The following is a 26,929-nucleotide window of genomic DNA, read 5'->3' on the forward strand; positions in this document are numbered from 1 at the left end:
TCTCAGCGTTGAAGTTGTGTTCCTTGTGTCATAAAGCTGCCTATTGTTCCAAAGTGTGCCAACAGGATCATTGGAAACAGCACCAACCTACATGTAAGACTTTCCTGCAAGACTAACCACAACTGTCCTTGTCCCATGACACAGCGAGAGTGGGTGCCAATTACCCCAGCTACCACAGGACATTGTAATATAGCACAGCTCATTGGTAAAAAAAAATTCAAGTGTGGTGTTATATGGAGGGTGTAAAGACTCTAGCACAATGGGACACAGGGGCTCAGGTGTCCATCATAAGTGAGGAATGGAGAAAACATAATTTGCCACGCACACAAATTAGACCACTGGCAGAAATCATGGGCAATACAGAGAAACTGGATCTGAAGGCAGCCAATGGCACTGAAATTCCCTTTCTGGGTTGGATGGGCATTTGCTTGAGTTTGCTTGATTCCAAAGCTGAGGTCATTACAGGAAAACAGTTGAGGGTTCCGATATTAGTCACAAATGAAAGACTGGAGAAACCAATCATTGGGTTTAATGTAATTGAAGAAATAGTTCAAACAAAAAGTAACAAGGAGCCCTCAGAGCTGATGTATATAGTAAAGATGCATAGAAATGCACCTAAGCTAGGACAGGGAAAGGCAAAGGCTCTACTCAATCTGCTTCAGCACTCAGAGTACACAGAGGAATGTTGCTCACCTCAGGCAGAGGTGACGTTGTCATTCCAGGTGGACAAACAAAATGGATTCATCCCTGTATCCCAAGAGTGGCTCCCTTCAATGATGAAATTGTGTTATTTGAACCGGACGTGAGAGTGCTCTGGGGCCTGGACCTGCAAAGCCAGGTCGTGAAAACATCAAAACAGCCATCTCGAAAAGTTGACATTGCGGTAGTGAATACTACCAAACATGACATTACCTTACCAAGACAAACAGTGATAGGGACATTACAGAGAGTCACCCGGTTCCTGTGCCCAGTGGAGAAAAGGTTACTGCAGCACAGGTTCAGGACAGATCCCCAACGGAGCCTGGCCCTGACAACGGTCAAATAGAGTGGTGGGATCCACCTGTAGAGGATCAGCACTTGAGCCAAGAACAACGAGAATTAGTCAAACGGATGCTCAGAGAGGAATCAGCTGTTTTCGCCAAAGACGACATGGACATAGGGTGTATTGAACATCTCAGAGTGGAGATAACATTGACTGATAACATACCCGTGGCAAAGAGATACAACGGTGTGCCAGGCCCCTTGTATGCTGAGGTGAAAAGCCACCTTCAGGGGCTCCTGAACAAAAACTTAATCAGGAAGTCAACCTTTGGTCCGCGTATGAAAAAAGGATGGGAGTTTAAGACTTTGTGTTGATTACAGGGGATTGAACAAGAAGACTGTTCTGGACAGGCATCCCATACCCCCGTATACAGGAAATACTTGATGGTTTGGGAGGGAACTCATGGTTTACGGAAAGGCAGACCACCACGGCTTTGTGGGAGAGTCCAGAAAATACAGTGCCTTCAGCACCCCTTGGGCCTTATATGAATGGAATAGAATTCCCTTTGACTTATCAAGCAGTCCCCTCTGCCTTCCAACGAAGCATGGAGGAAGGTTTAGAGGGGATAAGAGGTAGAATCTGTATACCCATATTTGGATGACGTTCTTATTTTTAGTCAGTCATTTGAACAACATGGGGAAGATGTCCGTCAGGTACTCAGGCAGCAAAAGAAATGGGGTATTAAACTCGGGGCTGATAAGTGTGACCTATTCAAGAATGAGGTCCGTTATTTAGGAAAAATCATTTCTGCTGAGGGTTACAGAATGGATGTTAAAGAAATTGAGGCAGTGCAAGAACTGGTAAACAGGCCACCAACAAACATGAGAGAGCTGAGGAAACGACTGGGGTTTCTAGGGTACTATAGGGGTTACGTACATAACTTTTCACAACATGTTAAATGTCTCTATGACTTACTAGCAGTGAAGTCGGAGACCCCAGCATCCGGGAAGCGAAGGACCAATGCAGTCGGGACAGGCTCTGCTCCACCAGAAAGTTATATGGGAGGATGCTCACCAGAGAGCATTAGCACACTTGGAGAGTGTGTTGACTAATCCACCTGTGCTTGCCCACCCAGATTTCAAGGACCCTTTTATCCTGCATGTTGATGCCTCCAAAGAGGGATTGGGAGGGGTGTTATACCAACGACAAAGTGGCAAACTGAGAGTCATTGGATAAGGCTCACGCACCCTGACTCAAGCAGAGAGAAACTATCACCTTCGCTCAGGGAAACTGGAATTCTTGGCCCTCAAATGGGCAGTGACTGAGTGGTTCCGAGATGCCTTATTTTATCCTCCGTCTGTGACAGTGTCCAGTGATAATAACCCCTTGACATGTGTTTTAACTACAGTGAGACTGAATGCCACCGGCCATCGCTGTCCGACTTGAATCTCACACTGAAGTATCTTCCTGGAAAGGTAAAGACTTTCTGTCCCGCTCTCGAACAGTTACAGACCGACGGTCTCCACACGATATCATGCAGGCTCAGTTAAAGGAAGCGGCTGTATGGAGAATCTTGGAACTGAAAAGTCAAAGAACTAAGCCTAAACCAACAGAATGTCAACAAGAGTCATACAAAGTCAAACAGTTACTGCAAGAATGGAACAGGCTCCATGTCTCACCAGATGGATTATTACAAAGGAAAACAGCAAAAAGGACACAAGTTGAGGTACCAAGTCAGTATAGAACACTGATTTACAAGTACTTACACACTGAAATGGCCCATCTAGGAACAGAGAGAGTGTTGAACTTAGCACGAGAACGCTTAGCACGAGAACGCTTAGCACGAGAATGCAACATGACATTGAACACCAAAGTGTGTAAGTGTATCAAACAAAATAAACCCAGTGTAATAACTAGGGCCCCAATGCAACATGTACGAGCTACAGCTCCTTTCCAGATGATTTCAATTGACTATGTGCATTTGGAGAAAAGCAGAGGGGGCTACGAGTACATTTGAGTTATTTTAGATAACTTTACAAAATTTGCACAAGCCTACCCCACCAGAAATAAGTCAGGGAAAACTGCAGCAAAAAAGCTTTACGATTATTTTTTCCCAAGTTTGGCTTTGTGTCAAAAATCCATCACGATCAGGGAAGAGAGTTTGAAAATCAGTTATTCAGAGCCTAGAAGAACTGTACAGGAATAGCCAATTCCAGAACATCTCCATATCATCCACAGGGGAATCCGGTGGAGAGATTTAACCGTACACTGTTGTCAATGTTGCGCACACTAGATGAAGAGAAAAAGGCCAGCTGGGGTGATTATCTGAACAATGTCATTCATGCATATAATTGTACCACCAGTGATGCTACTGTGTTCTCACCGTATTTCCTGCTATTTGGAAGGGCTCCACTGTTGACCTTGTCTTTGAGTTACAGATAAAGGAACAGGAGAAATCATACCAGGATTGAGCTAAGAAGTGGCAGCAACAGATGGCTGAAGCCTATGACATCGCCAGTAGAGACATGGAGAAGTCAACAGCAAAGGGAAAAACCTACTACGATCGGAAGAAAATTAGTTCGTTTCTGGTTTCAGGGGATCGTGTACTGGTGAGGAACATGTCAGAATGTGGGGGGACGGGAAAGCTAAGATCACACTGGGAAGACCGAATACACGTGGTGGTAACCAGGAAAGGTGATGACAGCCCTGTCTATGAGGTAAAACCTGAGAGTGGTACAAGGCAGGGCCAGTGTTCTGCATCGCAATATGCTCATGTCATGTAATTCCCTACCATTTGAAGAACCTGTTGAAACACCCGGTAGAGGTCTGTGGAGAAGGGAACCACCCCAGCAAAAGCAGCAAAATGGGGAAAGCGCTGAGTCTGAGAGCTCAGATGAGGATTCTTATCCAGTATTCATCAATAGGCCACGTAGGGATGAATAAAGCAGACAGAGTAGCACACAACTAGTACCAGATAATAGTGAGGAACGGGGTCAGACTGATAGAAACCTCACTATGAAGGAGTGCCAGTCCTCAAAAAGAGCCCGGAGAGGACAAGGGTAAATATGGAAACAGCTGAGGGCTCATGATGAAGTGGACACTGATTCATTGGGGTCACCCATGACCTTGCCCCGCCGTTCAGCCCGGCAGAGGAGGCCCAGAGACATTCTAACCTATGACACTTTAGGGCTGCCAAGCTCTTATCAGGATACCAACTAGAGATGTTCTGATGTGTATATATTTTCTTGTTTACCTTTACTAATCACAGTGTGATAATGTTTAGTGGGGGTTTCGTCTTTGCCCATAAAGGCAGGCTGGACATGTCTAGATAGTTATATGGCTGTTAGGCCAGTTTTTCGCCATTGTTCTCATGACCAGTACTTACATCTTCTGTTTGTTTTGAGGCCAGTGAAATGTTTGGGACAACATTTCGTTTTTGCAGGAGGGTGTTATAAGGGGCTTAATACAGTTGTATTCCAGCCACTAGGGGGTACTCTGGTGAAGCCCATGGGAAATAAAGAAATACAGTTTAAGTGAATTGGGAAGAGTAAGAACGAAAAACTAAAGTAAGACTGTAAACAGCTGTTACCTGTGCTGACATGATTACGAGTGAAGTCAACCGTACTTTTCGCATTGTAGTTTATATGACAAGCTCCTTGGAAGGGTAACACATACATTTTAGTTAGCCGTACTCTTCAAGGGTTGTTCAAGAGGAAAGCATAAGTATTGTGTTACTGAATCCAAGCTAAGCATCTTACTCCCGGGTCTGATTTTAGGTAAATGGTCCTCTATAGACAAGGACCAGGTTTAAAATCACTGGTTCAACCATAGTTTTTCAATCTATATAAGCGACTTTACAAACCTGTGAGTGCTGGTAGCTTGCTACTCCTACCACAGCGTCCGGGTGGAGTGGGCCTCCTGATCTGTTTCAGCTTGTCTATCTTCAGGTTCTCTAGTCTCTTTAGGGCCTGAGACGACGTGCCCCCCATCCCTGCCATACCCTGCCCTCTTCCCCCAGCTTCCCCTCCTCCCGCCCCTCCGTCCTCCAGAGCGGTCAGGTCCTCCAGACTCCCTGCTGCGTTCAGGTTCATCTCCACACCACTGTCGTTGTTGTTCGCGCTCCCCAGTGGAGAACGCTCGCTACTGCAGGACGACTGGCCACCCGGACTGGGCTGAGACTTCTGGAAGAAAGAGAGATGATAATGTAGCTTAATACAGTGCCTTGCGAAAGTATTCGGCCCCCTTGAACTTTGCGACCTTTTGCCACATTTCAGGCTTCAAACATAAAGATATAAAACTGTATTTTTTTGTGAAGAATCAACAACAAGTGGGACACAATCATGAAGTGGAACGACATTTATTGGATATTTCAAACTTTTTTAACAAATCAAAAACTGAAAAATTGGGCGTGCAAAATTATTCAGCCCCCTTAAGTTAATACTTTGTAGCGCCACCTTTTGCTGCGATTACAGCTATAAGTCGCTTGGGGTATGTCTCTATCAGTTTTGCACATCGAGAGACTGACATTTTTTCCCATTCCTCCTTGCAAAACAGCTCGAGCTCAGTGGGGTTGGATGGAGAGCATTTGTGAACAGCAGTTTTCAGTTCTTTCCACAGATTCTCGATTGGATTCAGGTCTGGACTTTGACTTGGCCATTCTAACACCTGGATATGTTTATTTTTGAACCATTCCATTGTAGATTTTGCTTTATGTTTTGGATCATTGTCTTGTTGGAAGACAAATCTCCGTCCCAGTCTCAGGTCTTTTGCAGACTCCATCAGGGTTTCTTCCAGAATGGTCCTGTATTTGGCTCCATCCATCTTCCCATCAATTTTAACCATCTTCCCTGTCCCTGCTGAAGAAAAGCAAGCCCAAACCATGATGCTGCCACCACCATGTTTGACAGTGGGGATGGTGTGTTCAGCTGTGTTGCTTTTACGCCAAAAATAACGTTTTGCATTGTTGCCAAAAAGTTCAATTTTGGTTTCATCTGACCAGAGCACCTTCTTCCACATGTTTGGTGTGTCTCCCAGGTGGCTTGTGGCAAACTTTAAACAACACTTTTTATGGATATCTTTAAGAAATGGCTTTCTTCTTGCCACTCTTCCATAAAGGCCAGATTTGTGCAATATACGACTGATTGTTGTCCTATGGACAGAGTCTCCCACCTCAGCTTTAGATCTCTGCAGTTCATCCAGAGTGATCATGGGCCTCTTGGCTGCATCTCTGATCAGTCTTCTCCTTGTATGAGCTGAAAGTTTAGAGGGACGGCCAGGTCTTGGTAGATTTGCAGTGGTCTGATACTCCTTCCATTTCAATATTATCGCTTGCACAGTGCTCCTTGGGATGTTTAAAGCTTGGGAAATCTTTTTGTATCCAAATCCGGCTTTAAACTTCTTCACAACAGTATCTCGGACCTGCCTGGTGTGTTCCTTGTTCTTCATGATGCTCTCTGCGCTTTTAACGGACCTCTGAGACTATCACAGTGCAGGTGCATTTATACGGAGACTTGATTACACACAGGTTGAATAATTTTGCACGGTCAATTTTTCAGTTTTTGATTTGTTAAAAAAGTTTGAAATATCCAATAAATGTTGTTCCACTTCATGATTGTGTCCCACTTGTTGTTGATTCTTCACAAAAAAATACAGTTTTATATCTTTATGTTTGAAGCCTGAAATATGGCAAAAGGTCGCAAAGTTCAAGGGGGCCGAATACTTTCGCAAGGCACTGTACATGTAGCTTCAAACATTTGGAAGAACTCTATAGCAGCTGGACAGCACAGAGGGCAGGAGTTGAGTCAGAAGATGATTTCATTCTCAGCTCTCCAGTCTAAATCACAGGAGGTTGGTGGCACCTTAATTGGGGAGAACAAGGTTGTGGTAATGGCTGGAGTGGAATGGTATCAAATACATAAAAAACATGGTTTCGAAGTGTTTGATGCCATTCCATTTGCTCCGTTCCAGCCATTATTATGAGCCGTCTTCTCCTTCCCTCACTCACCAGAGCAGATTCAGGCGCCAGCAGTTTGCAGTCCTCCCTGTGTCTAGTCTCCTCTTTCTCCAGCAGCAGTTCACCAGACTGTCCACCAGGGGTCAGTGATGAGCCAGGCGGCAGGGGCCCAGTGTCCCCTCGGTGCTTCTTAGTGATGTGAGCCTCAGGGCCGTGGACTGTCTTCACGTGCTTCCGCAGAGAGCTGGGGTCTGTGTAGCGTTTCGTACACCCGGGGATCTTACACACATACGGCTTCTGTAGTGGGACAGGAGGACACAACATGATTGGACATGGAAACAATTCAGGTAGATGTCAGACATTTGTAGCTATTTTAAGTTATTTCTTATGCCATCCATCTTTCAAATAGTCTCTCATGATGTCAAAACATAAGATAAATCTGTGAGATAAATCATAGATTTCAATGTAATCGATGCTGATAGATCATTCACTAGCTATTCATAAAACCATTTAAAGCTATAATTTGAGTGAACAATCCCTTTAAGCAGGTGATGATGTCAGTAGTTGGAGATAGTGTGATTGATTGACTGAGTGATTGGTTGATTGATTGTACCTCGTTGGAGTGTGTGCGGTTCTGGTGCTTGGCTCTGTCTGAGGCGTTGGAGAAGGCTTTGTTGCATCCCTCGTGTTCACAGACATACGGCTTCTCCCCTGTATGAGACCGCAGGTGGGTCTTCAGGTTCTCCAGGCGAGAGTAGGCCTTATTACAGCCCTCAAACTGAAACAACACATAAAGCATTATAACACAGCTCAAACTGAAACACACAAGACCCATACTAAGAGTAGGCCGTCTTATAATACCCATCAAACTGAAACACACATAATGCATTACAACACAGCTCAAACTGAAACACACAAGACCCATACTAAGAGTAGGCCTTATTACAGCCCACAAACTGAAACAGAGGTTAACATTGTCTTATAATACCCATCAAACTGAAACACACATAATGCATTACAACACAGCTCAATCTTACAGTACATTAGGAAAGTATTCAGACCCCTTACCTTTATCCACATTTTGTTACGTTACAGCCTTATTCTAAAATAGATTAAATCATTCCCCCCCCCTCATCAATCTACACACAATACCCCATAATGACAAAATGAAAACGAAATGAAAAGCTGCCTATATAAGATCCCACAGTTGACAGTGCATGTCAGAGCATAAACCAAGCCATGAGGTCGAAGGAACTGTCCATAGAGCTCCGAGACAGGATTGTGTCGAGGCATAGATCTGGGGAAGGGTACCAAAACATTTCTGCAGCATTGACGGTCTCCAAGAACACAGTGGCCTCCAGTATTCTTAAACGGAAGAAGTTTGAAACCACCAAGACTCTTTCTAGAGCTGGCTGCCTGGCCAACCAGAGCCGTCGAGGGAGAAGGGCCTTGTTCAGAGAGGTGACCAAGAACCCGATGGTCACTCTGAGAGAGTTCCAGAGTTCCTCTGTGGAGATGGGAGAACCTTCCAGAAGGACAACCATCTTTGCAGCACTCCACCAATCAAGCCTTTATGGTAGAGTGGCCAGACGGAAGCCACTCCTCAGTAAAAGACAGCCCGCTTGGAGTTTTTCAAAAGGCACCTAAAGGACTCCCAGACCATGCAAAACAAAATTCTCTGGTCTGATGAAACCAAGATCGAACTCTTTGGCCTGAATGCCAAGCGTCACGTCTGAAGGAAACCTGGCACCATCCCTACTGAAGCATGGTGGCAGGGACTGGGAGACGAATCAGGATCGAGGGAAAGATGAATGGAGCAAAGTACAGAGATCCTTGATGAAAACCTGCTCCAGAGTGCTCAGGATCTCAGACTAGGGCGAAGGTTCACCTTCCAAGTCACTGAATGACAAGTCTCTGAATGTCCTTGAATGGCCTTGTCAGAGCACCCGATCAAACATCTCTGGATAGACCTGAAAATAACTGTGCAGCGACGCTCCCCATCCAACCTGACACAGCTTGAGAGGATATGCAGAGAAGAATGGGAGAAATGCCCCAAATACAGGTGAGCCAAGCTTTGTAGCGTCATATCCAAGAAGACTTGAGGCCGTAATCGCTGCCAAAGGTGCTTCAACAAAGTACTGAGTAAAGAGTCTGAATACTTGTGTAAATTTGATATTTCAGTTTACATTTTTTAATCATTTGCAAAAAAATAAAATAATGTTTTGCTTTGTCATTATTTGGGTATTGTGTGAGGAAAAAAGAGATTGATGAGGGGGAGAAAAACCCTATTTAATCCATTTTAGAATAAGACTGTAACGTAACAAAATGTGGAAAAGTCAAGGGGGGGTCTGAACACTTTCCGAATACATTGTATAATATCCTTCAAACTGAAACTATAGACGCACATCTTATTACAGCCCTCAAACTGAAACACACATAACACATTATAACACAGCTCAAACTGAAACACACATACTGTACAAATACCAATATGTAATGTAGACCGAAAGACAAGGTCTGATGTAATCACTGTCGGGTAGCACATTTCGATTAAAGCCACATACATGCACTGTGAGTATACTACCTATACTGTGTTTCTCTCTCAAACTGATTTATGAAATTCATTATTTGATGAATTTGAAATTTGAGTCTAAACTGAATTTGAATTCATTCAACAATCAATTTCAAAGCTCAGTTTGCGAGAGAGCGATCAGGATACTGTAGTATACTCACAGTACACTTATGAGGTTTCTCTCCTGTGTGCCTGCGCATGTGAACCACCAGCATGTACTGGGCCTTGAAAGGTCTCTGCTCCCTGGAACACTCCTGCCAGTGGCACACAAACTCCTTCTTCTCTCCATGAATGTGCTCGTTGTTTATGTGCTGTTGAAGACAAAGGAATGTTATTGTTGATTTACACGGACCCCTGTGTTTTGGACCATAGTTGGAGACAGACTCGCTACTCGAGACAGACTCGAAACAGACTCAAACCAATGGTTCCCTTCCTTTCCCTTCTCTCATACAGTGTGTATATGTAAGGCCAACACTTTTTCCTCATGACCTGACCAGAAAAACTCTAACTAGTGCCGGGGGCCCCGAGTTTATCCAGGCCAAGTCACGTAGTCAGGAAAGCCTCCTGTCCTGTCCATACTCACGTGGACTAGCTGCTCCTGCGTGTCAAACTCCTTGCTGCAGCTCTCCCAGTGGCAGTTGGTCTCATAGATGGCCTCTGGTTCCGGTTTATCCTCCTTATCCAGATCCTCCCGCCCCTCCAGCAGACCCATCAGAGGATCCTGGGTAGAGGTCAATGGTCACGGGTCATTGGTTAGAAGTCAGGGTTCAACACAACAGGAAGTACATGGGCAGTTCTCAGATGAGCAACATTAAATACACATAGTTGAAACAGTTGTTGAGACACATAGCACACACACACATGCAGGTGCATACACACAATCGCTCTCTCTCTCTCTCTCTCTCTCTCACAATGACAATCTCACACATTTTGTTAGAAAAATGTTTTAACATTGTGATTGAGTGTTACCATGTGTGATTGAGTGTGTAGTGTAACCTGTTACCTGTGTGTTATGTTCTTCATTAAATATGTACATTTTAGTCATTTAGCAGACACTCTTAACAGTGCATTTAGTGCATTCATCTTAATTTTAGATATTCTTTAAAGAGGTAGGGTTTCAGATGTTTTCGGAAGACTCAGCTACCCTAGCATTAGGGGGAAGCTGGTTTCACCATTGCTGGGCTGAGCGGGAGATGCCCTCCGGTAGGGGTGGGAGGGCCAAGAGACCAGAGGTAGCAGAACAGAGTACTCAGGTTGGGTTTAGGGTTTGCTGCTTGCTGCTCCATAAGCAAGTACCATGGTCTTGTAGTGGATGAAAGCTTCGACTGCCCAGCCAAGACAGAGTTGCAGTAGTCCAGACGGGAGATGACAATTGCATGGATTAGGCCCTGCGCCGATTCCTTTGTGAGGTAGGGTCGTACTCTACGGATGTTGTAGAGCATAAACCTGCCAGGGCAAGTATCTACTTTGATGTTTACAAGGTTCTTTGCATTCTGGGAGGGGGACACCATAGAGTGGTCAACCATGATGGATATGTTTTGGAGCAACATACTGTCGCACGCAGCGGCCATTTTGTGGTCAGAGGGGATGCAGCCAGTGGTCAGGGATGAGTTGATGAGGAAAGTGAGGTCTCCGGAGATGGTCTGGAGAAGGGAGACGGGATGGGGCTAAGCGGGCAAGTTTTCGGGCGGCCAGACCTCACTAGTCGCAGGATTTCATCTGGAGAGAGAGGGGAGAAAGAGGTCCAGGCGTAGGGTAGATCTGTGCGAGTGGGACAGTGGACTCAATAGGCTGAGTGAATGAGGAGCAGATGTTGTCAACCTTCTTTTCAAAGTGTGTGTGTTTTGTGTGCAGAAGATTTCATTCTTACGGGTCAGACCCACAGAGAAATCAGTTTTACCTCTGATTTTTGCTTCGCATAAATACTCCCAGCCACAAGGGGGCAGTAGCTAGTTTGGCTTGTGCCTGCTGTAGCTAATGTAAGCTAACTGGCAAGCTGCGCTAATGTTGTTGCTAGCTAGCTAGAATTTGTAGTAAGCCCTTATTGACACTAACCAGATGACCACAACTAAATAACTGGTGTAGGTAGCAACATTATAATTAAATCACAATGGATTTGTTTTTGAATTAAGCAGATGCCTGTTAGCTGTCGAGTCGGTGGAGTAGCTAGCTATGTTGTGCTAACCATTTAGCTAAAATTAGATAGCAAGCGAACTGGCATTGACAGTACGGGATAATGGAAAGTGAAATCAATTATTGGTATAAAGCTAGCTTGGTAAAGGCAAGCAGTTAGTGTTGTATGCATTGTGCTGCACTTACCACCCCATTAGTTTCATATTTACTGTATGTGACTTCCTGGCTCAGTTATCAAGCTAACGTTAACTATTTAGCTAGCTAACAAAATGAGCAGATGCATATTATCAAACTGAACCTAACAAAAAAACATTTATTCAGACACAAAACTCCTTAGCTAGATGTAAAAGGAGTAATGGATAAAAATATGTTTCATTAAGAACAATACAGATGAAAAGGGGGTGGATAACACTGGGAAATGTGGACCTATTTTGTCCCTTTTTCTTGTCACTTCTGTCGGCTCCAGCACATGGAGGTTTGTGCTCTCTGATTGGCTCAAAGTCAAGTTCTTGGCCACTGACGAGCATTGCGATTCTACAAGCATAAACGGCAGGATCGTTGGTACCAGGTCAGTACACAGCAGGGATAGCTTTTGTTCTAGCAAGAGAAGGAACAGCCTCCTATTGTGCTAAGCACAGTACCTATCTGCAGTCAGGTTTCTCGGTGTGCCTGTATCGGTAAGGGACCTACTATTTATTTTCAAACATTTTATGGGTCCAATCAGAGAATTACATATAGAATCCCTATTGATTTAGTATAATCTCCGTGGGCCTAGTAGGCAAGTACAAATATTTCGTAACTTTGATCATGCATTACCTTTTAATGTGGCATAAATACAGCCAGTCATGATGAATTTCATCTGATTGTCAAAACAATCACTTCAAAAGGTTGCTCCTGTTGGCTACCCGCGCACGTTTTTCCACTCACAAAATAAATCCAGCATCCAAACTGTGCACCCGCAAATTGATGAATGGAAAGAGACATCTGTAACAAAAAACCTGAAGTTGTAATGTCATTCAGCGATTCATGCATCACGTGTCTCGGTCTCGGCTCACCGAACCACAACACAATTTGGAGGGTATACCGCCCGTTTTCAAGTAAGTTTGCATTTTTGAATGCAACTGACATGTGGTAATGTTAAATAATGGTGTAATTGCCTATAGTTTTCTTGGCATTACATTTTAATTATTGTGATAGGCTCACGTTTTACCGGTATGACGTACCCCAACTATTTATTTTCCTGGGACACCATACCGGACCATACCAAACTGGCTTATTTATTTATTGTTTTATTTCACCTTTTATTTAACCAGGTAGGCAAGTTGAGAACAAGTTCTCATTTACAATTGCGACCTGGCCAAGATGATAAAGCAAAGCAGTTCGACACATACAACGACACAGAGTTACACATGGAGTAAAACAAACATACAGTCAATCATACAGTAGAAACAAGTCTATATACGATGTGAGCAAATGAGGTGAGGTGAGATAAGGGAGGTAAAGGCAAAAAAAAGGCCATGGTGGCAAAGTAAATACAATATAGCAAGTAAAACACTGGAATGGTAGATTTGCAGTGGAAGAATGTGCAAAGTAGAAATAAAAATAATGGGGTGCAAAGGAGCAAAATAAATACATTAGGGAAATAGGTTTGGGCTAAATTATAGGTGGGCTATGTACAGGTGCAGTAATCTGTGAGCTGCTCTGACAGCTGGTGCTTAAAGCTAGTGAGGGAGATAAGTGTTTCCAGTTTCAGAGATTTGTGTAGTTCGTTCCAGTCATTGGCAGCAGAGAACTGGAAGGAGAAGCGGCCAAAGAAATAATTGGTTTTGGGGGTGACCAGAGATATATACCTGCTGGAGTGCGTGCTACAGGTGGGTGATGCTATGATAGCTGAGATAAGGGGGACTTTACCTAGCAGGGTCTTGTAGATGACATGGAGCCAGTGGGTTTGGCGACGAGTATGAAGCGAGGGCCAGCCAACGAGAGCGTACAGGTCGCAGTGGTGGGTAGTATATGGGGCTTTGGTGACAAAACGGATGGCACTGTGATAGACTGCATCCAATTTGTTGAGTAGGGTATTTTGTAAATGACATCGCCAAAGTCGAGGATTGGTAGGATGGTCAGTTTTACAAGGGTATGTTTGGCAGCATGAGTGAAGGATACTTTGTTTGCAAAATAGGAAGCCAATTCTAGATTTAACTTTGGATTGGATATGTTTGATGTGGGTCTGGAAGGAGAGTTTACAGTCTAACCAGACACCTAGGTATTTGTAGTTGTCCACGTATTCTAAGTCAGAGCCGTCCAGAGTAGGGATGTTGGACAGGCGGGCAGGTGCAGGCAGGGATCGGTTGAAGAGCATGCATTTAGTTTTACTTGTATTTAAGAGCAATTGGAGGCCACGGAAGGAGAGTTGTATGGCATTGAAGCTTGCCTCGAGGGTTGTTAACAGTGTCCAAAGAAGGGCCAGAAGTATACAGAATGGTGTCGTCTGCGTAGAGGTGGATCAGAGACTCAACAGCAGCAAAAAGCGACATCATTGATGTATACAGAGAAGAGAGTCGGCCCAAGAACTGAACCCTGTCACCCCTGGTTGTGTGTGTATTGTGGATAGTGTAGTGTAACCTATTGTATGTTATGTGTGTGTAATGAGCGTAGTGTTACCTGAGGTTGTGTGTGTATGTGTGTGTGTGTGTGTAGTGTAACCTGTTACCTGTGTGCCAGTAGAGGATGGGCTGGCCACGTCACCCTCAGACCTTTCCTCCAGACTCTTAATGTTGATCCCATCCATCAGACTACCCAGCACTGGCTCTGTCTTTAGCTACACACACACACACACACACACACACACACACACACACACACACACACACACACACACACACACAAAAGCAAAGACAGGATTGCACTCAGTTACAACATTGGTACGTTAGAATGTCTGGTAAAACATCACAATGCCCAATACCACCTCTGTCTTTGGCTACACACAGAGAAACAGGTCAGGACTATATAGAGCCAATTCTTGTTCACCATCAAACGTTGCGTTCGAGTGACGCGCACATATCCTGACATCAAAAGATAAGCAGGATTGCTAACCGTATGCTTGTAAACATGCCATTAATAAGTACAATAATGATTGAGTGTCCATATTTGTTTTGCTACTAAGTAAACCTCCAGTTGTTCTCCATTATTCCACCCATTAAAACTTCTCCCCATACCAAGTTGGGTTGTCGTCCCAGTGACTGGCAGACCACCCCTGTCCCCCTGGATCCCAGGGCCCCTGAGAGCCGTCCTTCAAAAAGAGCACACAGTGAAAACGGGCGGTATAACCTCCAAATTGTGTTGCAGTTTGACGAGAACATTAACATTTTGCCAAGGCGGAGAAAAGTGGCCCAAGACCGAGACGCGTGTACAGCAGTGGATGCATCAATCGCTGAATGCCTTTACAATTTCAGTTTTTTGTTGTTACAGATGTCTCTTTCCATTCATCAAATTGCAGTGCACTGTTTGGATTTATTTTGTGAGTGGACAAACGTGCGCGGGTAGCCAACAGGAGCGATCTTTTGAAGTGATTCTTTGACAATCAGATGAACACATCATGACTGGTTGTGTTTAGCAGTGCAAATACCATGGTACAGCTATATGAACACTCAATCGTGATGTTACTTTTTAATGGTTTACAAACAAGTTTACAAACATATATTATGATAAATAGAACTGAAACTTTTCATTATGTTAAATTGTTAAATAAGTATAGCTAGTTATAATTGTAATGGCTTAGCAGATAAGAGAAGGAGTATAATATCTATTGTTTACAGGGAACAACAATTTCAGATGAGGTTTTGTAGAAAAAGGACAGGGGGTATATATATTCTTCCATGGGCAAAGAAACTCAATTTATTAACAACTATTTTGATCAGAATGTGCAAATTGTCCAAACAGATTGGCACGGTAGATGGATTATTTAAAAAAAAATATTGGACCGTAAACAGATTTGGATCATTAATCTATACAGTCCAAATAATGATGATCCATGCTTCTTTGAAATATATATATACTACTTTATCAAACCTACAAGCAATACAAGACTCAATTATTATGGTGGGAGATTATAATAGGGTTTTAAATACCTCAATGGACCGTAAAGTAAATCACACTACGAACTTTCATGCACTTAAGGAAATCATGAACATCATGGATATATTGGAACTAGTGGATATATGGAGGCTTAAATATCCTGACCTAGTGAGATATACATGGCGGAAGCTCAATCAAATTAGTCGTCTTGACTACTTTCTTATGTCATTCTCGCTGGCACCAAAATATAAAAATGTTGATAGGGGACAGAATGCAGTTGGACCATAAAATAATTGGCATATTACATTCCTCTAACAGAATTTCCACGTGGGTGAGGATATTCGAAATGTAATCAAAGCCTATTGGATGATAACATGATTTTAAGTAGGACAGAATATTTTTTAACTGACTTTTTCCAACATTACATTAGTACAGAAGATCCCTTTATTGTATAGGACACATTTAAATGTGCCTTAAGAGGCCATGCAATTCAATACTAAAACAAAAGCAATTTAGGTCAAGAGTCCATATTAACAAAAGGAAATAGAAGGACGAAGAGTACAGATAGATAGCAATAAAAACAGTACCATAGAGGCACATAATAAGTTAGTGTAAGGTTCTGCTTCCCTTTTCTTAGTCAACCTTGTGTTCTTTTTCTTTGTGTTCTTGAACGTAGCCCTGTTTCTCTGTGTTCTGGAACTTAGTCCTGTCTTTCATTTTTTGTTCATTGATTTCAACTGTGTTCGTTTCTCACCTGGTCTCATTAGCTCCCTATTTAGTTCAGTTCTTTCTGTTTGTATGGTTGTGAGGTATTGTTCGTTTTTGATTACCTACCTGTGTTTGACCATTGCCTGCCTGTGACCATGACTCCTGCCTTCTGTGACGGCTTAATAAACATCTGTGCGTGAATCTACACATTTCCTCCATGAGCATTCATTACAGTTAGAGGAAAAATAAATGGAGGAACTTATTCAAGAAAGATCAAGTGTAATAAACTCAAAGAAATGTCCTCTCAATGTCAAATCAGTTTATTTTCAGCAAACATAGCATGTGTAAATATTTGTATGAACATAACAAGACAACTGACATTAAACTGAACAAGTTCCACAGACATGTGACTAATAGAAATTGATTAATGTGTCCCTGAACAAAGAGGGGGGTTCAAAAGTAATAGTCAGTATCTAGTGTGGCCACCAGCTGCAATAAGTACTGCAGCGCTTCTCCTCATGGACTGCACCAGATTTGTCAGTTCTTGCTGTGAGGTGTTACCCCATTCTTCACCAAGGCACCTACAAGTTCCCGGACATTTCTGGGGGAAATGGTCCTAGCCCTCACCCTCCGATCCAACAGGTCCCAGACGTGGTCAATGTGATTGAGATTCGGGCTCTTCGCTGGCCATGGCAGAACACTGCCATTTCTGTCTTGCAGGAAATCATGCACAGAATGAGCAGCATGGCTGGTGTCATTGTCATACTGGAATGTCATGTCAGGATGAGCCTGCAGGAATGGTACCACATGAGGGAGGAGGATGTCTTCCCAGTAACGCACAGTTGAGATTGCCTGCAATGACAACAAGCTCAGTCCAATGATGCTGTGACACACCGCCCCAAACCATGACGGACCCTCCACCTCCAAATTAATCCCTCTCAAGAGTACAGGCCTCGGTGTAACGCTCCTTTCTTCGATGATAAACGCGAATCCGACCATCACCCCTGGTGAGACAAAACTGCGACTCGTCAGTGAAGAGCACCTTTTGCCAGTCCTGTCTGGTCTAGCGATGGTGGGTTTGTGCCCATAGGCGAGGTTGTTGCCGGTGATGTCTGGTGAGGACCTGCCTTACAACAGGCCCACAAGCCCTCAATCCAACCTCTCTCAGCCTATTAAAAAGTCTGAGCACTGATGGGGAGGAATTGTGCGTTCCTGGTGTAACTCGGGTAGTTGTTGTTGCCATCCTGTACCTGTCCCTCAGGTGTGATGTTCAGATGTACCGATCCTGTGCAGGTGTTGTTACACGTGGTCTGCCACTGCAAGGACGTTCAGCTGTCCATCCTGTCTCCCTGTAGCGCTGTCTTAGGCGTCTCATAGTACGGACATTGCAATTTATTGCCTTGGCCACATCTGCAGTCCTCATGCCTCCTTGCAGTATGCCTAAGGCACGTTCACGCAGATGAGCTGGGACCCTGGGCATCTTTCTTTTGGTGTTTTTCAGAGTCAGTAGAAAGGTATCTTTTAGTGTCCTAAGTTTTCATAACTGTGACCTTAATTGCCTACTGTCTGTTCATTAATTGTTTGTGGTTCATTGAATAAGCATGGGAAACAGTGTTTAAACCCTTTACAATGAGGATCTGTAAAGATCTTTTCTTTTTTTGCTTAGTTTATATTGTATAAAATAAAGCAACCCTGATGGAATACGGGGAAAATGCACTATTATTTTTTAAATCTTCAACATAGAAATGCTTCCAAAAATAATTTACTGAAACTTGTTACAAATGGAGTCACCCATGATTCACCAAACTATATTTTGAAAGAGGAAGCAAATACTTTAAGCATATGTTCCAGTCTCCTCCATCTCCACTAACTGAAGTTAATTGTATGGATTTGTTTCTATTAATAATGTAAAATTAACAGCTGTGCAGAAAGACTCATGTGAAGGCCAAATTACAGAGGAGGAACTTCTTGATGCAATTAAAGCCTTCAAGGATCTGCCTCTTAAGGATCCAGACTTTTTTTTAAAAATGTTATACCTAAAATGACATACCCAAATCTAACTGCCTGTAGCTCAGGCCTTGAAGCAAGGATATGCATATTCTTGGTACCATTTGAAAGGAAACATTTTGAAGTTTGTGGAAATGTGAAAGGAATGTAGGAGAATATAACACAATAGAGCTGGTAAAAGATAATACAAAGAAAATAAATGCCATAATGTGTTATTCCAGCCCAGGTGCAATTTAGATTTTGGCCACTAGATGGCAGCAATGTATGCACAAAGTTTTAGACTGATTCAATGAACCATTGCATTTCTGTTCAACATTTTTAATCAAGACTGCCCAAATGTGCCAAATTTGTTGATTAATAACTTCTCATATTCAAAATTGTGCAATCTTCTCAAACAATATGGTATTATTTCACTATAATAGCTACTGTAAATTGGACAGTGCAGTTAGATTAACAAGAATTTAAGCTTTCTGCCAATATCAGATACAACCTCATGCTAATTGCATTAGCCTACGTTAGCTCAACCATCCCGTGGAAGGGACACAGGATCCCGAAGAAGATTTATTAAGTCCGGGAAAACTCCTGTGCTGGATGGCATACCAGTTGAGGTATACCAAACCTTTTTTGATGTACTCAGAGGACCGTTATTAGCATGTTTTAACCACTCCTATCAAAATGGTAGCTTGTCAGATACTCAACAAGAAGGTCTGATTTCATTAATACTGAAACAGGACGCAAGTGGTAAATATAAAGACCCAGTTCATTAAAATTGGAGGCCCCTTAAAATTGGAGGCCCACTTCAGTGTTGTGATGCAAAATGCATACCGCATAGAATTAAAAAGGTTTTGGCAGATATTATTCATCCAAATCAGACAGGTTTTTAACATGGACGAGACATTGTAGATAATATAAGACAAGTACTGGAAACAATAGAACAATATTAAAAATCTGGAAAACCAGGCCTTGTATTCATAGCTGACTTAAAGGCTTTTGATGAAGTACAACTGGAATCTATATATAAATGGCTGGTATATTTCAATTTTGGTAAAGCTCTCATACAATGGGTTATGTATAGTAATCCTAGGTTGAAAATAGTAAATAATGGCTACTTCTCAGAAACTATTAAACCGTCAAGAGGAGTAAAACAAGGTTGTCCTCTACTGTTTATCTATTGATTGTGGCCATCAAAATGTTAGGTATTAAAATATGTATAATTGCGCAGGAGGAGATGGCTGCCGTTTTACGGGTACTTAACCAATTGTGCTATTGTGTGTTTTTTTGCGTTATTTGTAACTTATTTTGTACATAATGTTTCTGCCACCGTTTCTTATGACCGAAAAGAGCTTCTGGATATCAGAACAGTGATTACTCATCTCGTACTGGACAAAAATAAAAAAATCTAACGAGTCGGACACCAGGCAAGGCCCAAATCCCTGTCATTCGCATGAAGAAGAGAGAGAGCTATAGGGGACGTGGGTCTGGGTGCCTTGTAAGAATCTGACGCCGAGTGGGTAACCTGCCGTACTATTAGCCAACGTGCAATCATTGAATAATGAACTGGATGAGCTCCGATCAAGAATATCCTACCAATGTGACATTAAAAACTGTAATATATTATGTTTCACCGAGTTGTGGCTGAACGACGACAGGGATAACATACAGCTGGCTGGGTTTTTCGTGCATCGGCAAGATAGAACAGCTGCCTCCGGTAAGACAAGGGGTGGCAGTCTGTCTCTATTTGTCAATAACAGCTGGTGCACGAAATCTAATATTAAGGAAGTCTTGAGGTTTTACTCACCTGAGGTAGAGTATCTCATAATAAGCTGTAGTCCACACTATTTGCCAAGAGATTGTTAATCTATATTTTTCGTTGCTGTCTATCTACCACCACAAACCGATGCTGGCACCAAGACCGCACTCAATGAGCTGTATAAGGCCATAAGCAAACAAGAAAATGCTCATCCAGAGGCGGCACTCCTAGTTGACAGGGACTTTAATGCAGGTAAACTTAAATATGTTTTACCTAATTTCTACCAGAATGTTACATGTGCAACAAGAGGAAAAAAACTCTAGACCCCCTTTACTCCACACACAGAGGCGCATACAAAACTCTCCCTCGCCCTTCACTTGGCAAATCTGACCATACCTATATCATCTTGATTCCTGCTTACAAGCAAAAATTAAAGCAAGAAGTACCAGTGACTCGCTCTATATGGAAGTGATCAGATGAAGCAGATGCTAAGCTACAGGATTCTTTTGCTAGCACAGATTAGAATATGTTCCGGGATTCTTTCGATGGCTTTGAGGAGTTCACCAAATCAATCACTGGTTTCATCAATAAGTGCATAGATGACGTTGTCCCCAAGGTAACCAACCGTATGTACATACCCCAAACAGAAACCACGGATTATAGGTAACATCCGCACTGACCTAAATTGTAGAGCTGCTGCTTTCAAGGAGCGGGACTCTAACCCTGATGCTTTTAAGAAATCCCTCTATGCCCTCGGACAAACCATCAAACAGGCAAAGCGTCAATACAGGACTAAGATTGAATCCAAGCATGCGCTGACCAACTGGCAAGTGTCTTCACTGACATTTTCAATTTATCCCTGACCGAGTCTGTAATACCAACATGTTTCAAGCAGACCACCATAGTCGCTATGCCCAACTGGATCCTGGACTTCCTGACAGGCCGCCCCGGGTGGTAAGGGTAGGTAACAACACATCTGCCATCCTGATCCTCAACACGGGGGCCCCTCAGGGGTGCGTGCTCAGTCCTCTCCTGTACTCGCTGTTCACCCATGACTGCTTGGCCAAGCACGACTCCAGCAACATTAAGTTTAATGATGACACAACAGTGGTAGGCCTGATCACCGACAGGGATGAGACAGCCTATAGGGAGGAGGTCAGAGACTTGGCAGTGTGGTGCCAGGATAGCAACCTCTACCTCAACGTGATCAAGACAAAGGAGATGATTGTGGACTACAGGAAAAGGTGGGCCGAACAAGTCCCCATTCTCATTGACGGGGCTCTAGTGTCCACGTCACCAACAAACCTATCATGGTCCAAACACACCAAGACAGTCGTGAAGAGGACACGACAATGCCTATTCCCCCTCAGGAGACTGAAATTATTCTGCATTGGGTTCTCAGATCCTCAAAATGTTTTACAGCTGCACCATCGAGAGCATTCTGACGGGTTGCATCACCGCCTGGCACTGCTCGGCCTCCAACCGCAAGGCACTACAGAAGGTAGTGCATACGGCCCAGTACATCACTGGGGCCAGCTTCCTTTCATCCAGGACCTCTATACCAGGCAGTGTCCGAGGAAGGCCCTAAAAATTGCCAAAGATGCCAGCCTAGTCATAGACTGTTCTCTCTGCTACAGCACGGCAACCGGTAACGGTGCCAAGTCTAGGTCCAAAAGGCTTCTTAACAGCTTCTATTCCCAGCCATAAGACTCCTGAACAGCTAATCAAATGGATACCCAGACTATTTGCATTGACCATTGAACTTTTTCTTAGCTCTCTGGATTACAACCAAATTATAATAAGTGTACTATATTACATATTGGATCACTAAAAAAATATATAACTTTTAGATTTACCAATAAATAATAAGGTCGGACGGTGATGTGGACATACTCAGTATTCATATCCCGAAATAAAAATGTCTCACTATGATACATTTTAATAGAAAGTTAGCAAAAAAAGGAAAATACCTGTGTATTTGTGGAACAATCACCCTTAACTCTCTAGTTGTTTCTTATGGCCTTGCCTACACCTAGCGACCTGTTTTTGTGTGTTAAAAAAATAATAATTATGCGCAAAAAAATATAAAATTTTATTTGGAATGGCAAGCCAGTCCAAATTAAACAGGCCTATTTATATCATAAATATGATTTTGGAGGGTAGAAATTATTAAATATTATAGCATTAGACCTCTCACTAAAGGCTTCAATCATAAAAAGTTATACTTAAATCCGAACTGGTTCTCTTGCAGATTAGTAAGAATGTCTCGCCCCATGGTCAAGAATGGCCCTTTTCCCTTCATTCAGATTAAAACCTCTTATTTAAAAGTTAAATAATCTCCAAATTATATAAACTATTTATATAAACTAAAACAAGCCATAGGAAGTTGGTTGCAATTTCAGTTTAATCCACCAGAAAAGACACTCAAGTATAGTAATAGATAATAAACATTATTTTTGGAATAAAAGTAAAATAAAAGGTATAATCTCTGTAAATTATATCATAAATAGGACTGGTGGAGTTATGTCACACATGCAGCTAACAAAAATATCTGCTCTACCCAAAATTACAGCCAACTAACTATAGCATTACCGCAAAAATGGTTAAAGAAAATTGTAACAAATAAAAAAAGTACACCAGTTTAATTTAAGGACCAGAAAATGTACAGTTATGCCATATAGATTGCAAAATAGTTAGGAAATTATTTTGATTTACCGATTCCAAGGCGAATGGTTTATGAACTGATACGCAAAATGACGGCATATTCAAAACGTAGAATTTAAATTATTATAAAATGATTTCAACCAATAGAATGTTATATACTGTAAATGGGGGGATACAACCATCCCAGCTCTGCAGATTTTGTTTGTGAAGAAACAGAATCATTAGATCATTGTTTTGGTACTGTTCATGTGTAGCTTGTTTTTGGTCGCAGGTCCAGGAATGGCTGAAGAATTGCAACGTTTATCTGGAGCTAACTCTGCAAATAACACTGCTGGGTGATTTGAAAAGTCCTAGTCAATCGATCAATAATATAATAATAATTTTAGCAAAATGTAAATTTAATTTACAATCTGTAGAAACTATGAGAATAGAAAGGTTCAGAAGTTTTGTGAAACATCACAGCACAGTTGAAAAAAAAAATGGCAAATAGAAGGAAAACAATTGTCTGTGTTAACTGAAGGATGGGATTAAAAACAAACAAAGATAACTATTGTAAAATTCATTGTGTTCATAAAATGTTTATAGTATGTCTAAACTGGAAGTAGAAGCCTGTGTTGTTATCCAGTCAGTAGTTTACTCAAATTAGGGGATGGGTGGAAGGGTTAGGAGAAAATTTAAAGGAATGTTTTTATTTAAAAAAATTATAGTAAAAAAATATATACACGTATGTGTGTGTGTATATATATTTACAAAACAAAAATACGGAGGATTGGAAATGATGCAGATACAGTGCCTTGCGAAAGTATTCGGCCCCCTTGAACTTTGCGACCTTTTGCCACATTTCAGGCTTCAAACATAAAGATATAAAACTGTATTTTTTTGTGAAGAATCAACAACAAGTGGGACACAATCATGAAGTGGAACGACATTTATTGGATATTTCAAACTTTTTTAACAAATCAAAAACTGAAAAATTGGGCGTGCAAAATTATTCAGCCCCTTTACTTTCAGTGCAGCAAACTCTCTCCAGAAGTTCAGTGAGGATCTCTGAATGATCCAATGTTGACCTAAAAGACTAATGATGATAAATACAATCCACCTGTGTGTAATCAAGTCTCGATATAAATGCACCTGCACTGTGATAGTCTCAGAGGTCCGTTAAAAGCACAGAGAGCATCATGAAGAACAAGGAACACACCAGGCAGGTCCGAGATACTGTTGTGAAGAAGTTTAAAGCCGGATTTGGATACAAAAAGATTTCCCAAGCTTTAAACATCCCAAGGAGCACTGTGCAAGCGATAATATTGAAATGGAAGGAGTATCAGACCACTGCAAATCTACCAAGACCTGGCCGTCCCTCTAAACTTTCAGCTCATACAAGGAGAAGACTGATCAGAGATGCAGCCAAGAGGCCCATGACCACTCTGGATGAACTGCAGAGATCTACAGCTGAGGTGGGAGACTCTGTCCATAGGACAACAATCAGTCGTATATTGCACAAATCTGGCCTTTATGGAAGAGTGGCAAGAAGAAAGACATTTATTAAAGATATCCATAAAAAGTGTTGTTTAAAGTTTGCCACAAGCCACCTGGGAGACACACCAAACATGTGGAAGAAGGTGCTCTGGTCAGATGAAACCAAAATTGAACTTTTTGGCAACAATGCAAAACGTTATGTTTGGTGTAAAAGCAACACAGCTCATCACCCTGAACACACCATCCCCACAGTCAAGCATGGTGGTGGCAGCATCATGGTTTGGGCCTGCTTTTCTTCAACAGGGACAGGGAAGATGGTTAAAATTGATGGGAAGATGGATGGAGCCAAATACAGGACCATTCTGGAAGAAACCCTGATGGAGTCTGCAAAAGACCTGAGACTGGGACGGAGATTTGTCTTCCAACAAGACAATGAATCAAAACATAAAGCAAAATCTACAATGGAATGGTTCAAAAATAAACATATCCAGGTGTTAGAATGGCCAAGTCAAAGTCCAGACCTGAATCCAATCGAGAATCTGTGGAAAGAACTGAAAACTGCTGTTCACAAATGCTCTCCATCCAACCTCACTGAGCTCGAGCTGTTTTGCAAGGAGGAATGGGAAAACATTTCAGTCTCTCGATGTGCAAAACTGATAGAGACATACCCCAAGCGACTTAGAGCTGTAATCACAGCAAAAGGTGGCGCTACAAAGTATTAACTTAAGGGGGCTGAATAATTTTGCACGCCCAATTTTTCAGTTTTTGATTTGTTTAAAAAGTTTGAAATATCCAATAAATGTCGTTCCACTTCATGATTGTGTCCCACTTGTTGTTGATTCTTCACAAAAAAATACAGTTTTATATCTTTATGTTTGAAGCCTGAAATGTGGCAAAAGGTCGCAAAGTTCAAGGGGGCCGAATACTTTCGCAAGGCACTGTAATTACATTGATGGAAGCTTCAATCTATCTGCAATATTAAAGCTGATCTACCCCCTAAAGAAATGTAATTAAAATATCTAACGCTGATGTCCCCCGACAAACTGAATAGTGAGTAAGTGATGAGCATGAAAACACACAAGACTGATGGCTACAGCTATGTTCAACAAGTACAGATGTAGGATCATAATTTGATCACTCTTTTGTTGCTGAGAATGTTTACGCTCAGCAGGTAATGCAAACTTGTAGCGTATTTGAGTGTATTGATTTCCACTTTGAAATTTTAGACTTGATTTGCCGTAACAAAAAATGTATCAACCCCTACAAAAATGTCCATTAATTATAATCCACATAATAATTCACATGTATTTTCCTGCTGTAGCATACTGGCTCAAATTAAGATCCTACATCTATATTTTATTCTTCTGGCTCTATTTGTGATATTTTACATTGCCTCACTGGCTTACAAGCGTGCTAGGTAATCATTCCTCTGATGACATCTAAGAAATTGTAGTCAATAACCATCTGATGATGTGTTTTGTTAACTTGCACGATCTGCATTTGAAGTTGTATGTGATCGTATCCACTGCTAGGTAAACAGAGGTTTCTGATGACCAACTGCATGCACGGCTTTTCATGACGCGGCCGGGAAATGGGTCTACTCAAGTACATGTACATACAGTACTTTGGTACAAGCTTTAGAATGTCTCTCTATCTTTCTGTATGCACTCTCTCGAAGCTGTTAGTAGCAAGTGGAGCCCATAGCAAGTGTCTGAAGACAATCATAAATAGTCTTACGTGTCCATGTTTTGGTGCGTGGAGGCGGGGGTTGTGGGGGGGTAGTCGGGGGGGAGGAGCGTGGCAGGGTCCAGGGGTGTGTCCACCATACATAGAGCTCTGTTGTCTGGACTGGTAGTTCATTGAGTTGGAGTAACCCATTGATGGACTACAATACAAGAGATAGGGGTATCATAAACAGTTTCACAGGTGCATGGGGGCATATATATATATATATTATCATCATCATGATGTTTAAGAATATTACACTGATCACAGGTTATGTTACTGATTTAAAACTGATGTTAACATTTTCATTGGGAAAGTATGCATTTCAATACAAAGTGACTGATGCCAAAGAATGTAAAGTAGTGTTGCGTTATACATGATATTATTCTGGTTCCTGAACTCATGACAGACATATGTCCGAAGGAGCTGGCTCCTTTGGGTCAGCAGCGTGAGTACAGTGTAATATAGTATCGTGCAATACATTGTGGTGTATATGTCATAGCGTAGTATAGTGTAGGGTCCCTGCTCCTGACCTCATGGCGCCCACAGACAGATGTCCGTAGGAGCTGGCTCCGTTGGGTCCACAACGTGAGTTGACGAAGGCCACCAGGGAGTTAGGAGAGGTTCTGATGACCGTCTGTAGGTCCACGCTGGCGTCAGACAGCGGCGAGATGGACAAGGCACGCTTCTTACTCAGCTTCAGCATGGAGCGAGGCGTTGAGAACCGCGAGCCTGGGGAGGCGAAAGGAGGAGGCGGGGGAGAGAAAAGAGGAGACGGGGAGTGGGGGAGATTGGGAGGTAAAGGATGGGTAAGGCGAGGAGATGAGGAGCGGAGAGGGGGAATTGCAACGGAAAGCATTTTAAAGCGTTTTGCAGCGGAAATAA

The 26,929-nt window shown here is 42.4% G+C and overlaps 1 protein-coding gene across 2 annotated transcripts in view; it reads right to left on the minus strand.

The window, feature by feature from the left end:
- The window catches only part of LOC110527695 (GLI family zinc finger 1), a 125,921-nt gene that overhangs the window by 22,601 nt on the left and 76,391 nt on the right, over positions 1-26,929 (minus strand). The window contains exons 5-12 of one of the 2 annotated variants that reach the window (XM_021609135.3): positions 26,578-26,776; positions 26,057-26,204; positions 14,351-14,458; positions 10,091-10,228; positions 9,669-9,818; positions 7,549-7,713; positions 6,987-7,232; positions 4,845-5,163 (exon numbers count right to left, since the gene is read on the minus strand). In XM_021609135.3, coding sequence (XP_021464810.3) covers positions 4,845-5,163; positions 6,987-7,232; positions 7,549-7,713; positions 9,669-9,818; positions 10,091-10,228; positions 14,351-14,458; positions 26,057-26,204; positions 26,578-26,776 — 1,473 coding nt within the window. Of the gene's footprint in view, positions 1-4,844; positions 5,164-6,986; positions 7,233-7,548; positions 7,714-9,668; positions 9,819-10,090; positions 10,229-12,456; positions 12,562-14,350; positions 14,459-26,056; positions 26,205-26,577; positions 26,777-26,929 lie in introns of those variants that run through there. The other variant, XM_021609136.3, reaches the window with a different exon arrangement.

This window comes from Oncorhynchus mykiss, chromosome 7 (assembly GCF_057628025.1).
Source record: "Oncorhynchus mykiss isolate SJ-2025 chromosome 7, ASM5762802v1, whole genome shotgun sequence".
Lineage (NCBI taxonomy): Eukaryota > Metazoa > Chordata > Actinopteri > Salmoniformes > Salmonidae > Oncorhynchus > Oncorhynchus mykiss.